This window comes from Hydra vulgaris, chromosome 02, assembly GCF_038396675.1.
Source record: "Hydra vulgaris chromosome 02, alternate assembly HydraT2T_AEP".
Classification (NCBI taxonomy): Eukaryota; Metazoa; Cnidaria; class Hydrozoa; order Anthoathecata; family Hydridae; genus Hydra; species Hydra vulgaris.
The window spans coordinates 70,838,511-70,850,810 of record NC_088921.1 but is presented as its reverse complement, the minus strand read 5'-3'; the positions used below and the strand labels follow the sequence as shown (position 1 = coordinate 70,850,810).

Genomic DNA, 12,300 nt, shown 5'->3' with positions numbered 1-12,300 from the left:
GTTCAATCATGCATAAAGTATTCATTTTGCATCAGTTCAGCTTATAATATAATCTAAATATAAATGTAATATAGCTGAAATTTAATAATAAATTAGAATAACTGAATTGATAAATAATGAATAAATTAAAGTAAATAAAATAATTGAAAAAAAATTCTTGCTTTTTTTTAACTCTCACCGCGAATTTTTAAAATAAAAGCACCATAAAATTAGAATCTGCAGTATTTTAAAGTCTAAAATAATATAATATAACATAAATAAATTAGATTATTAAATTATAATAATAAACTTTATTTAGTTTGCATAAATTTTTTATAATTAGTTTTATAACTTATACTATATATAATTATTATCATCGTTATAATTATTGTTGTTTTTAATAAAATTAGTATTACTATTATTGTTATTATTATTGTTATTATTATTGTTATTATTATTATTATTATTATTTAAAGTAAACAAATTTATGTTGGCTATAAAAATACCCTAAATTCCATATTACCCAATGGGCACATGGACGTCCATAGTACGTCCAAAATGGTCCGTTCGGACGTCCGTGGACGTACCAAATGCAACGACTTTCGTCCGTCCATTTTGGACCTATAAAGTACGTTCAAAACAGTCCATTCGGAGGTCCACAACAGACGCTTTTGGACGTCTTACCAACGTCTAAATTTTGTCCGTTCATTCAGGGTTTTTTTTTTTTTTTTTCTTTAGGTACCCCAAGCAGTCCTAACGGTATTGTCATAGAGCATCGCGGAAGTGCATTTAACCAGGAAGTTCACGCCTCCTTCCTTACCATGACACGAAAATATATCCAGAGCTCATTTCGAGCCTAGATTTCCTGCTTATGAAGCAAGCGCTCTAACCACTGCGCCACGGCCGCAATAATTAATTTTATTCAGCTCATTCTCATACTGTCTCCATTTCTAGCAACTACAAAAATTAGAGTCTTGATGTAAGAAATGAAGTCTTTTTTTTCCCACATAGCCTAAATTTAAAATAAACGTGTTTTTGGAATTTAACCGGAGAGGCAACCCTGATTAGGATAATAATAAGGTTACTTCATAAATAATTAAATCCCAGTATGTGTGTCCAGTATTGACACAAATCATGACAAAAAAATAAAAAGAGTAATATTTTTGACAATATTAACATATAAGTACAATCTAGCAAAAACATTATTTTGTGGCTCATTTTAATATGTTGCCAATGGTACCCTCGATGTTGCTTGCATCATAACCAATTTTGTCACCAACAATAGTATCTAAAGAAATAATATTTATTACAAAATTGTCGGTCAATCATAGAGCATGTTTTAGAAAACTAAAAATAAAAATTAAATTCAAAAGCATAGTAAATAAACTTTGCTTTTGAATTTGATTTCCGAAAGAAAAAAAACTAACGTTAAATTTTCATCTCTTGAACTAAAACTCTACCTCCACTAGTTTTTCTTAACTTCTTAACGCATTTACAACTTTTTCTATCATCATCGCCAAAAGTTTTATAAGAATTAGAAGCCACAGGTTACAAAAATAGCTACTTCCAACTTTTTCAAACTTATTATATATATATATATATATATATATATATATATATATATATATATATATATATATATATATATATATATATATATATATATATATATATATATATATATATATATGTATAAATATATATACATCAATTCATTTATTTTTCGTACTAATAAAGCGAAGGTAATATAAATCTTGGCTGAATCAATAATTATATAATAGACAAAGTAAACTATAAAAAACTTACTAGGTATGCCTATCCATTCACTAGACTTAGGTTTTGGACTAGCAACTCTTTCTTTTTCATTAATTTCAAATCTTTTAGAAATAATAAATAAAAATTATAAACCAACATTCATTGTATATATATATATATACTTGTATATATACAGTGGTGGCAAAAAGACATGCACTCAACTTAAAAATAACACTTTTTTACTATTTACACATATAAATTTTATTTAAAAAACACTAATAACTGTCCCAAATGTTAGCATCATGAAATATAAATGTCTTAAAAATAAAAATAATGATATGTTTAATATTTTGTATGACCGCCTTTGGCTTTGAGGACATGCATGATACGCCGTGGCATGGACTCGACCAATGAATGTAAGGTTTCTGGGGTGGGGTGATGCTTTCCCACGTTTTATTCAAACACCTCCACAAATCTTCCAAACCAGTGGGTTTGGATACCTGCAGCTTTCGGAAGATGATCTCCCACAAATGTTCAATGGGATTGAGGTCAGGGCTCTGAGGAGGCCACTCCAAGACTCGTACACGTTTGGAGGTTAAGAAATCACATACCCGCTTAGCTTTGTGACAGGGTGCATTGTCCAGCTGAAAGACAAACTCACTTTGTCTGCCAAATAATGCACCAGTTGAAGGGAGCATGTGTAGGTCTAATGTACTGGCCCTGGTTCATTGCACCTACACAGCAGTACAATTGACCTATCCCGGACCATGATATGCAACCCCAAACCATGATAGACCCTCCTCCGTGCTTCACAGTAGCATTAATGCAACTGCTGTGGTATCTTTCACCCACTCTTCTCCTCACTAAAACTCTCTTCCCACCACTAAACACTTGAAAACTGCTCTCATCACTCCAGAGAACCTGTTTTCATTGATCGATGGTCCAGCCACGATGTATCAGTGCAAATACTCTTCGCCTCCGGCGGTGATCACAAGTTAACAGTGGCTTCTTCGCAGCCACACAAGTGTATAAACCAGCTTTCTGCAGCCTGGCTCTAACAGTCCTAACAGCCAGCCTGATTCTATGTAGTCTATACAGCCTGGCAGCTTTATCAGGGGCAGTTAACCGCCTATTCGCTAAGCTCATTCGGACAAGAAGACAATCATCTCTAGTCGACGTCTTCTTCAGACGACCGCTGCGGGATCTATCAGCCACCAATCCTGTCTCCTTGTATTTCTTCATCAGCCTAGTTACTGTTGACTTGCTTATTCCCATTTTCTGAGCCACTGCATCAAAAGTCGACCCATTCCTGACCTGCACAACAACCTCCAGCCGCTCCTACGCAGTCAGCTTCTTCGCTCCAGTCATGATAATAATTTTATAAAAATAAATCTAAAATAAAAAAATTGTTTTATAATACCAAGTAATATGAAATACATCATTAAACTATATTTAGAATAAAAAATGATACCAAATAAATGCTAAGCAAGTAAAATTTGTGACCCCCAACGCCAAGTCTTAATTGCACAATTAGGCCCATCATATTAACCTCCATTTTCCAAAATAAAAAGAATAAATAATGCAACCAATGTAAAAATTACAATTAATATCAACTAAAAACCGAAAAATAAATACAAAATAACATGGACTGGTAAGTTACAAGCCCAAAATACAAATAAATAAAGTATTATCAAATATATCAATTGTAAACAAAATTTAAAGGGACATCAGCTGATCGCATAAATTAACACCCAAATTACCTCAAAATTACTAAAAATTAAAAGTCACAAAAAAATTTAAAGTTCCTACACAAAGTAAACAACCTTGACATTAAAGAACTTGAAATCTGGTTGTTTTTATTTTGAAAACCTATCCTAAAATCAAAGTATTTTTCTAAAAGTTTGCTGGGTGCATGACTTTCTGCTTTCATATATATATGTATATATATATATATATATATATATATATATATATATATATATATATATATATATATATATATATATACATATATATATATAAATTAGTAAAAAACACTTATCTAACTTTTTCTTCTACATAGATATAATTTTTTAATAAATCTTTATCTCTGTTAATTTAAAAAATATATTACAACTACAACTATATTTATTTAAATATCTACAATTTACAGAATAAAATATCTTATAAATTTTATTGCATACAAATTTTATATTATCTATATTATAAAAATAAAGGAATGTAGTTCTATTATTAGGATAAAGAAGTTCGAATTTATGGATTTTTTTTTTTTTTAAACATCTTCGCTTCTGATAAGGCCAAAAGCAATCACTAATTAGAGTTGGAAGTTACTGGAAGAGAAAAGATGAAGATTGTAGAGCAAGATAACGATTGACAGACGACTTAAAGGATTGCAAATAATATGAATTAGGAAGACAAGATAAAGGAAGCGAATTCCAAAGAACGGATGTTCAAGGAAAAAAACTAGAGAAATTAGAGTTTTTAAAGCACTTTTTCAATTTTAAGTTAGATAAAGACTCATGATAATGAGCTCACAAAATAAACTTTTTGAAAGAAAAATATCTTTCCTATTTGACTACCGTTTTCTAGTCCATATTTGTTAATTAAATTTAATAATCAATATATATATATATTTATACATATAAATATATATATATATATATATATATGTATATATATATATATATATATATATATATATATATATATATATATATATATATATATATATATATATACATATATATATATATATATATATATATATATATATATATATATATATATATATATATATATATATATATATATATATATTATATATATATATATACAAGAAAAAAATTTTCATTTTGGCCTTGGACGAATGGACCTAAACGGTACGTACTTTGGACGTCCAAGAACGTCCTGTGCCCATTGGGTAATGGATTTTATAATAACTTATTTGAAAATGGAGCAATTCCTCAAATAAACAGACCAACCAGAATTACTCAATCAACAACTTCCTTAGTTGAAACAATTATAACCAACAATGTTTTGATTAATTTGTTAAAAAAGGCATTATTAAAAGTGAAATACTTGATCATTTCTCTACTTTCTTATTAATAGATTTATTCAAAAATATTATACAGCGAAAGAAAATCCTTTTATCAAAGAACTTTTTATAATAAAAACCTAGAATCTTTTAAATATTAGTTTTATTATATTTACTTTTCTGAAGACCTTAATAAAGAAATCCTTTTTCAAAAATTTCTTGGAAGTTTATGACATTATTTTTACTATAAAGAAAAAATGTTAGATTTTTTGTTTAATTTTAAAAATATTTATATTACCTTATAATATTATATTACAACTTGTTCAATTTTATCTTTTTATACCAAATTATATTAAAAATATTTATATTAAATTAGATATTTATATTAACTTTTTATTAAATATTTAAAATCGAAAGTAACTGAGAGTAAAACTATTTACAAAAGTTAGATTATTTAAATGTGTAAGGAAAAGTTTGAAAAAAAACAAATATTCTACACTAATTTTACTTGAAAAATTCAAATCAAACTCAAAACACTCTTGGCAACTTATAAAAAAAATGACTAGTAACACTAAAACAATGTCACAAGCTTCGCCCACAGTTATCTAAGCATATCATAATCTTTTTCTTGAACAAAACGATATTGCTATCGAATTTAGTAAATATTTTGTAATTGCCGGTACAATCCAAGCCAAACAAATACCAAAACTTTAAAGTTTAATAAAAGAAAAATGTATTTCTCTAACCTTGTATCTAAATTTTTTTGAATTTTCTTTTAAAGAGTTTGAAAGTGCTTTTAACTTATTAAAGTCAAATAAAGCTGGTGGTCCTGATAATGTCAATGGAAATATTATTATAAGTTGTTTTGATGTTTTAAAAAGACATATTTCCCAAATTTTCAAATGCTCTGATTAACCTGATTAATAATCAGGTTAATTTTTCCTGATAATTTAAAAATAGCCAAAACTATTCCTACATTTAAATGAAGGGGAAAAAAACTAATTTAAAAAACAATCGTCTAATTTCCATCCTCTCGAAAAGTTCAAAAGTTCTAGAGATTTCCATTCTTTCGAAAGTTTCCATAAGTTTTAGAGATTTCCATCTTCTCGAAAGATTTTGAAAATTATAGAGATTTCTATCTTCTCGAAAGTTTTCGAAAGTTCTAGAGATCTCCATCCTCTTAAAAGTTTTCGAAAGTTTTAGAAATAATTTTGTACAACAGAACTTACAATCACCTTAAGGCAAACAATTTATAAAAAAATAATTTAACAGAGCATGCCATTCAGCATACCAGAAGTTTAGGTAACTCATTTAAAAGTTCCTAATTCACATTGGAAATTTTTATTGATTTAGCAAAGGGGTTTGATACAGTTGATCATTAAATTTTTGCTAAAAAATTGAAATATTGATTACTTTGTAAATTCTGTATAGAGACGTGAGTGTTTGATCCATCTCAACTCAATTAGAAATTTTAGACTTTCTAGATTTACGATTGTACTGTAAATCGCAATTGTAAATCCTTCGCAAAATTCTCACATTTTATAATCTTTTTGATCTGTAGTCCATCGAATTTACCAGCCCTGATCTTAACATCGAAGAGCTTTGGAGGAAGATCTTGGAGGTATTGAAATGTTGCTGACTCCTTGTCAAAAGCAATGAAAATTGCAGAATTAGGCCTAACTTGATGTGCAATGGTGACATAAGCACTTTATGAGGTTCTATCAACGGCTCCTACTTCACATTGCTCTTTCAATAAAAAACTTGGTCCATTGTGGCCAGTCCTTTGTGTGATAATGCACTTTAGTGTCACGGCCGTCTTTGAAACAGCGGAAACAAGGAAATTTTGTAAAACCTACTTGAAGATCCATGAGTAATGATACCATTTTAAAGTCACCAATGATCTCCTATTCGTTCTAGTCAAATTTTTATAAACTCAATAACATTAGTTTAGTGTTTGAAATACAGATAGTTAGCTATCAGGAGGGACAGAAAATTGTTTATATTGTGAAGCAACATGGCTTTAAGGCTCCGGGGTTGAACTGTTTATGAATAGGCGGCTATATATACCTAAAGGCTGAAATAAACCGGCAACATCGTTACAGAAGAACAGCTCATCATGCTGACTGAAGAAGATGAAGAATCTTCTTGAGCCTGGATATCAGAAGAATCTATTTGAGTCTGGATATCAGAAGTTCAACATTCGATTTTGTAAGCCCAAGGTCCCTAATTAAATTGTTCACATCTTTTCTTTTTTAACATAAAATTTTATTATGTATTGGATAGCTACGTTATCAAAAGTATTCAAAAGTATTTTCAATTGAGAAAGTGAAATTGTTAAATTTATTTTTGAAGACAAGAAAAGTAATTTACAAATTTAATTTGGTGAAACAAACCTATTCCACAGATATGGTGCACGATATGAGATACAAAGTTGATTAAATCTTGTTTCTGGTTAGGGAAGTACGGCTTTCTATTCTCACCTTCATCTGCGGAATCGTAGTCCACATTTCCAGTACCTGCCTCGCTATCTGACTTGCTGCTGTCTCCTGAAAATGGCCGATGCCGCCTCGGAGGAATCGGAACCGGCAGATCAGGGCTGTGTGGTACTGGGGCAATGGAAGAAATAATGTCTTTGTAAAATTAAATCTAAATTAAAAATCTTTGTAAATTCAATCAATCAATATATTTCTGAAATATTTGTGATTACATTTTAAGGTTGCTTACAAATAGTATTAACTACTAACATTAAGTAAACACCTAATGACAATGATTAAAATAGTAATAGTAATAATAATAAACAATAATATTTATAATAACAATAATGATAAATAATAATTATAAATAGTAATAATAATAAAAACATGTTACTTTAACAATAATAATAATATAGTAATAATAATAAATTAAATAAATCGGTATAACTTTCTAAGCAACAATCGTTTATGCGTACAAAGTTACAGTTACAAACAGTAATAAACTGACAAAAAGTAACAACACTAACGATGACATAAAAACGGCTTAAAAAAATTATAAAGATTTAGTACATAATCATAGCTCTCATAATATAATAACCAAAATAATATGACTAAATAAATAAATAAAATATAAACAAAAAACACTGAGAAAATCAAAACAAAACAAAAGTTATAACAAACATTACTAGCAAACCTAAAAATTAAGTTAAATGCTTTTGGCAACAAAAAATAAAATAATAAAAACAATAACAACAACAACAACAACAACATATAATTAAAAATAAAAAACAATAACAAATAAAGAAAAAAAATGTATAATAATACACGGTAGAATAAAACATATATAATAAATGGCTAAAATGAAAATAAAAACAAATAATATATAACTGTATAAAAAATTATATAACACTATTTAAGAATAATTAATAACTAAAAAATAAAACAATGACTAACAAAAATAACAAGTAAAACTTTATACGTTAAAAAACTAAAGAAAAATCATTACTACAAGGCAGTACAACATCTTAACTAAAAAATAAATCGTAAATAAGAATCCTAAGAAATATATGAAATAAAACTAAAGAAATATATGAAATAAAACTAAAGAAATATATGAAATAAAACTAAAGAAATATATGAAAAAATAAAAAAATCTTGATTTGTCGATTTTTTTTCGATATATAAATAGTTGTTGTTTTCTTTCTTTTCCATTCATTTTATTTATTTCGTTCATTAACTTTTTTTTTTTTTTTAAACTTCTTTTTTCATTAGGGTAGGGTGGGGCAAGATGACCCGTGGGGCAAGAAGTCTTTTTGCTTATGTGAGAGTATCATAGGACGGTAATGTTTTATCCTTCTATAATACTATTCATAGTTAAAACAAAATCGTGGAATAAAAAATATTTTTAATATTGCTGGTAGGTGAGGTTTAAATCGGTTTATTACTTTTTAGAGTATTTTGTTAGTAAGTTGCTTCTAATTTTGAATGTTTGTTGGATTGGCAATACTTATGCGATTAAGGTAAGAAATGTGTTGTTTTATAGAGAATTTATCCCACAATAATATATAGTCAAGAAATTTTATAGCTTAGCAATAAAATTAATTTTATTTGTATTAAACTTGCACTCACTACAGATGAGGCAAGATGTCCTCGGTTACGTGGGGTAAGATGCCCTCAAAGGGCTTCTTGCGTCGTGGTTTTACGGAATTTCTACCATTTTTAAAGTGTGTTTAGAACATAAAAACGTTTACTAATTTAGTTATTGACAATGTTTATATGTTGGTTTATATGTTGATAACTATTATACATATTTATAAATAGCTTTTTAAAATAATTTTATATATTAAATAAATGTTATAATGTATATGCTAAGTAAAATGAAGCTGTATCACATGCTATTGCTGCAATTCAATATATATTTGTAAAACTTTTACAAATATGCATTGCATTCAGCTGAATGAAGTTGTATTAATACAACTTCATATATTATTACATGCGCATAATACAATTTCTACTAAAAGGAGCTGTGTTTAGCATGCAACATCATTAATAATTGCAACATCGTGTTATTGTTAATAATTTTGAGTAATTTTGTATGTACATGTAACTTTAGTAAGTTCTTATTTAACTCAAAGAGAGTTAATTTATAGATGTTATGTAATGTATAAAATAATAATGTATTGAATAATTATATAATACTGTGTATGTGTTGGTATGTTTATATAATTAAAATTTTAAGGTTTTAATTTTTCTTTAGATACATATTTAAATATTACAAATAATGGTGAGAAATTATGTGCGAAAAACACAGAGAGGTGCAACAAAAGATAGAATAAAGTCAGAATTAGATGTAATAAAGATGGGCTGCAGTCTAAAGAATGTTGCATCAGAATTTAGTATTAATAAAAAAACATTACAACGTCATCGAGATGGCAAAGTAAAAGTAGCTGGTGGTTTGTCTCTGGGTGGAAAATTTCCTGTTCTTAGTAAAGAATTTGAATTAAAGGTTGTTACACAAGTTCAGATTATGGAAACAGTATTATTTGGCTTGACAACAATAGATGTGCGTCGCCTAGCATATGATTTTGCTAAGCAAATGGGAATCGATAATCCTTTTAATAAAGAGTCAAAAATGGCAGGAGTGGATTGGCTGCGAGGATTCATGTCTCGCAATCCACAACTTTCTATTCGAACTCCACAAGCCACCAGTATAAGCAGAGCCATTGGCTTCAATAAACCAAAAGTAAATCAGTTTTTTTCAGTATACAAGTCATTATTTGAGGAACATAAGTTTTCAGCCAAACAGCTCTGGAATATGGATGAAACTGGAATCACAAATGTCCATAAGCCAGGAAAAATAATTGCAACGAAAGGCAAACGACAAGTTTCGAAAATAACTAGTGGAGAAAGAGGTGCTACTGTGACAGTTGTGTGTGCAATGAGTGCAAGTGGCACTTATGTCCCACCCTTATTTATATTTCCCCATAAGCGAATGACTGATAGGCTGGCTGTTGGTGCACCTTCAGGCTTAATTATTAGAGTTAGCTCCAGTGGATGGACTGATTCATCTTTATTCATTGAATGGTTAACACATTTTGTTGCTGTGACTCATGCATCTAAAACTAATGAGCAATAATTTGTACTTGATGGTCATCACAGTCACAAAACACTTGAGGCCATTAACTTTTGTCGTGACAATGGGATCCATCTCATAACTCTTCCACCTCATTGTACACACAAGATGCAACCTTTAGATCGTACATTTTTTAAACCATTAAAAGTTGGCAACAATACAGCAGCAAGCAACTGGATGTTATCACATCAGGGGCGTAGAATTTCATTTTTTGACATGGCAGGTATTTTTGCAACTGCCTACAACTTTACTGCAAACATTGACAAAGCAATCAATGGTTTTAGATGCTCTGGTTTGTACCCAATAAATGACCTTATTTTTAATGATGAAGCCTTTGAAGCAGCTTTGCTCACTAATGAAGCTGAGCCATTGAAAATCTGTCAGCAATCTAGTGAATTGCCTAATTTGCCTCTTGTTGCACCTATACAGTTGGCAAATGTCATGAGCACAACAACTAATACTGCAAAATTGAAGGCTGTTGATGATGCAGTTTTGCCAATTGTTGATGAGTATCTTGGCCTTAATTCTCCCTTAAATATTTTGGAAAAGATTTCTCCACGTCCCAAAATTCCTGTTTTAAGACAACGAAAGAGAAAGACAGTGTCAGCTGAAAACCTTACTTCTTCACCTTTCAAGAAGCGACTAGAAGAGCATGAAAACAATGTAAAAAAAAAGCAACAAGCAGTCATATTGCGTAAAGAAAAGGCTGCACTTAATAAGGTGATCAAGCAAAAAATGAAATCAAATAAATTTGAAGACAAAAAAGGTGAAAAAGCCTGAAAAGCAGAAAGCAGAAAGACCTAATGGCATAAAGAAACAAATGAAAAAGAAGAAAAATATGGTTTCTGCCTCTGAAATTTTTATCACTGATACAACTCTATGCACCATATGCTCTTGTCCATACAATGTGCCACCATTTGATGATTGGACACAATGTAGTAAATGTACATCTTGGTACCACTTTTCATGTGGTCCAGATGATTCGGACTTATGCTACTACTGTGAATCATAATCATGTATATTTTATTTGAACATTTATGTTAGTGATATAAATTAAAAAAAGTTATTTATCTTCAAGACAATTGCATAGAATAATTGCAGTGTTTATATTTCAGTTATTTTGATAAAATGTAAAGAGTTTTAATAAAGAACTATTAATAGCTTTTATTTTAACTGATAGTTATTTTTAACAGCTGTTTAAAAGGTTTGGGGCAAGATGCACTCTTTGGAGCATCTTGCCCCACGGCTGGGGCAAGATGTCTCCTCGCACAATTATTAGTTTTTTTAATTTTAAAGCTTATCACCAGTAATAAAGTAGTTATTTTATCTTACCAATGTCTTCTCTTATAAGTAGACTTTGATATTAAAAAGAAAAATTACAAGAAAATGTAAAAGTATTTGTTATATACGCTAAAGTTTGTTAAGGGGGGCATCTTGCCCCACCCTACCCTACTTTAAATTAAATTAAATTCAATTAATTTAAATTAAATTAATTTAAATTAATTTAAATTAATTTAAATTAAATTAATTTAAATTAAATTAGTTTAAGTTAATTTAAATTAATTTTATTTTATTTAATTAATTATTTAATTTAATTAATTTAAATTAATTTAAATTAAATTACAACTCTGAGAAATGAACTATAGTTCATTTAAAGGAATTGTAATTCTTAAAGATCTATAGATCTAAAGCATAAAAATTTTATGAAAATGAATTAAAACACATCTAAGCGAGAAGCAACTGTTCAGTTTACTATCCAGAGTTTTCTTGCAATATTCGCATGTAAGATGCGGTGCCCAAGATTTGTCTTGGTCCTCAACCTGCATACCATGTATGCCTTGTAGGCCTCGCATATCATGCGAATTGCTTCGACGGATTACTTTTTCGCTCTTGTCTTCATAAATTGTCAGCACACGTAGCAGAAT

General features: G+C 29.0%; 1 protein-coding gene across 1 annotated transcript; it reads left to right on the top strand.

Moving 5' to 3' along the window:
* Window positions 1-9,523: 9,523 nt before the first annotated feature.
* LOC136076276 (uncharacterized) lies at window positions 9,524-10,378 on the top strand. The gene has a single exon (XM_065789750.1). It carries the CDS (start codon window positions 9,524-9,526, stop codon window positions 10,376-10,378), a length of 855 nt encoding a protein of 284 aa, XP_065645822.1.
* Window positions 10,379-12,300: the final 1,922 nt, after the last annotated feature.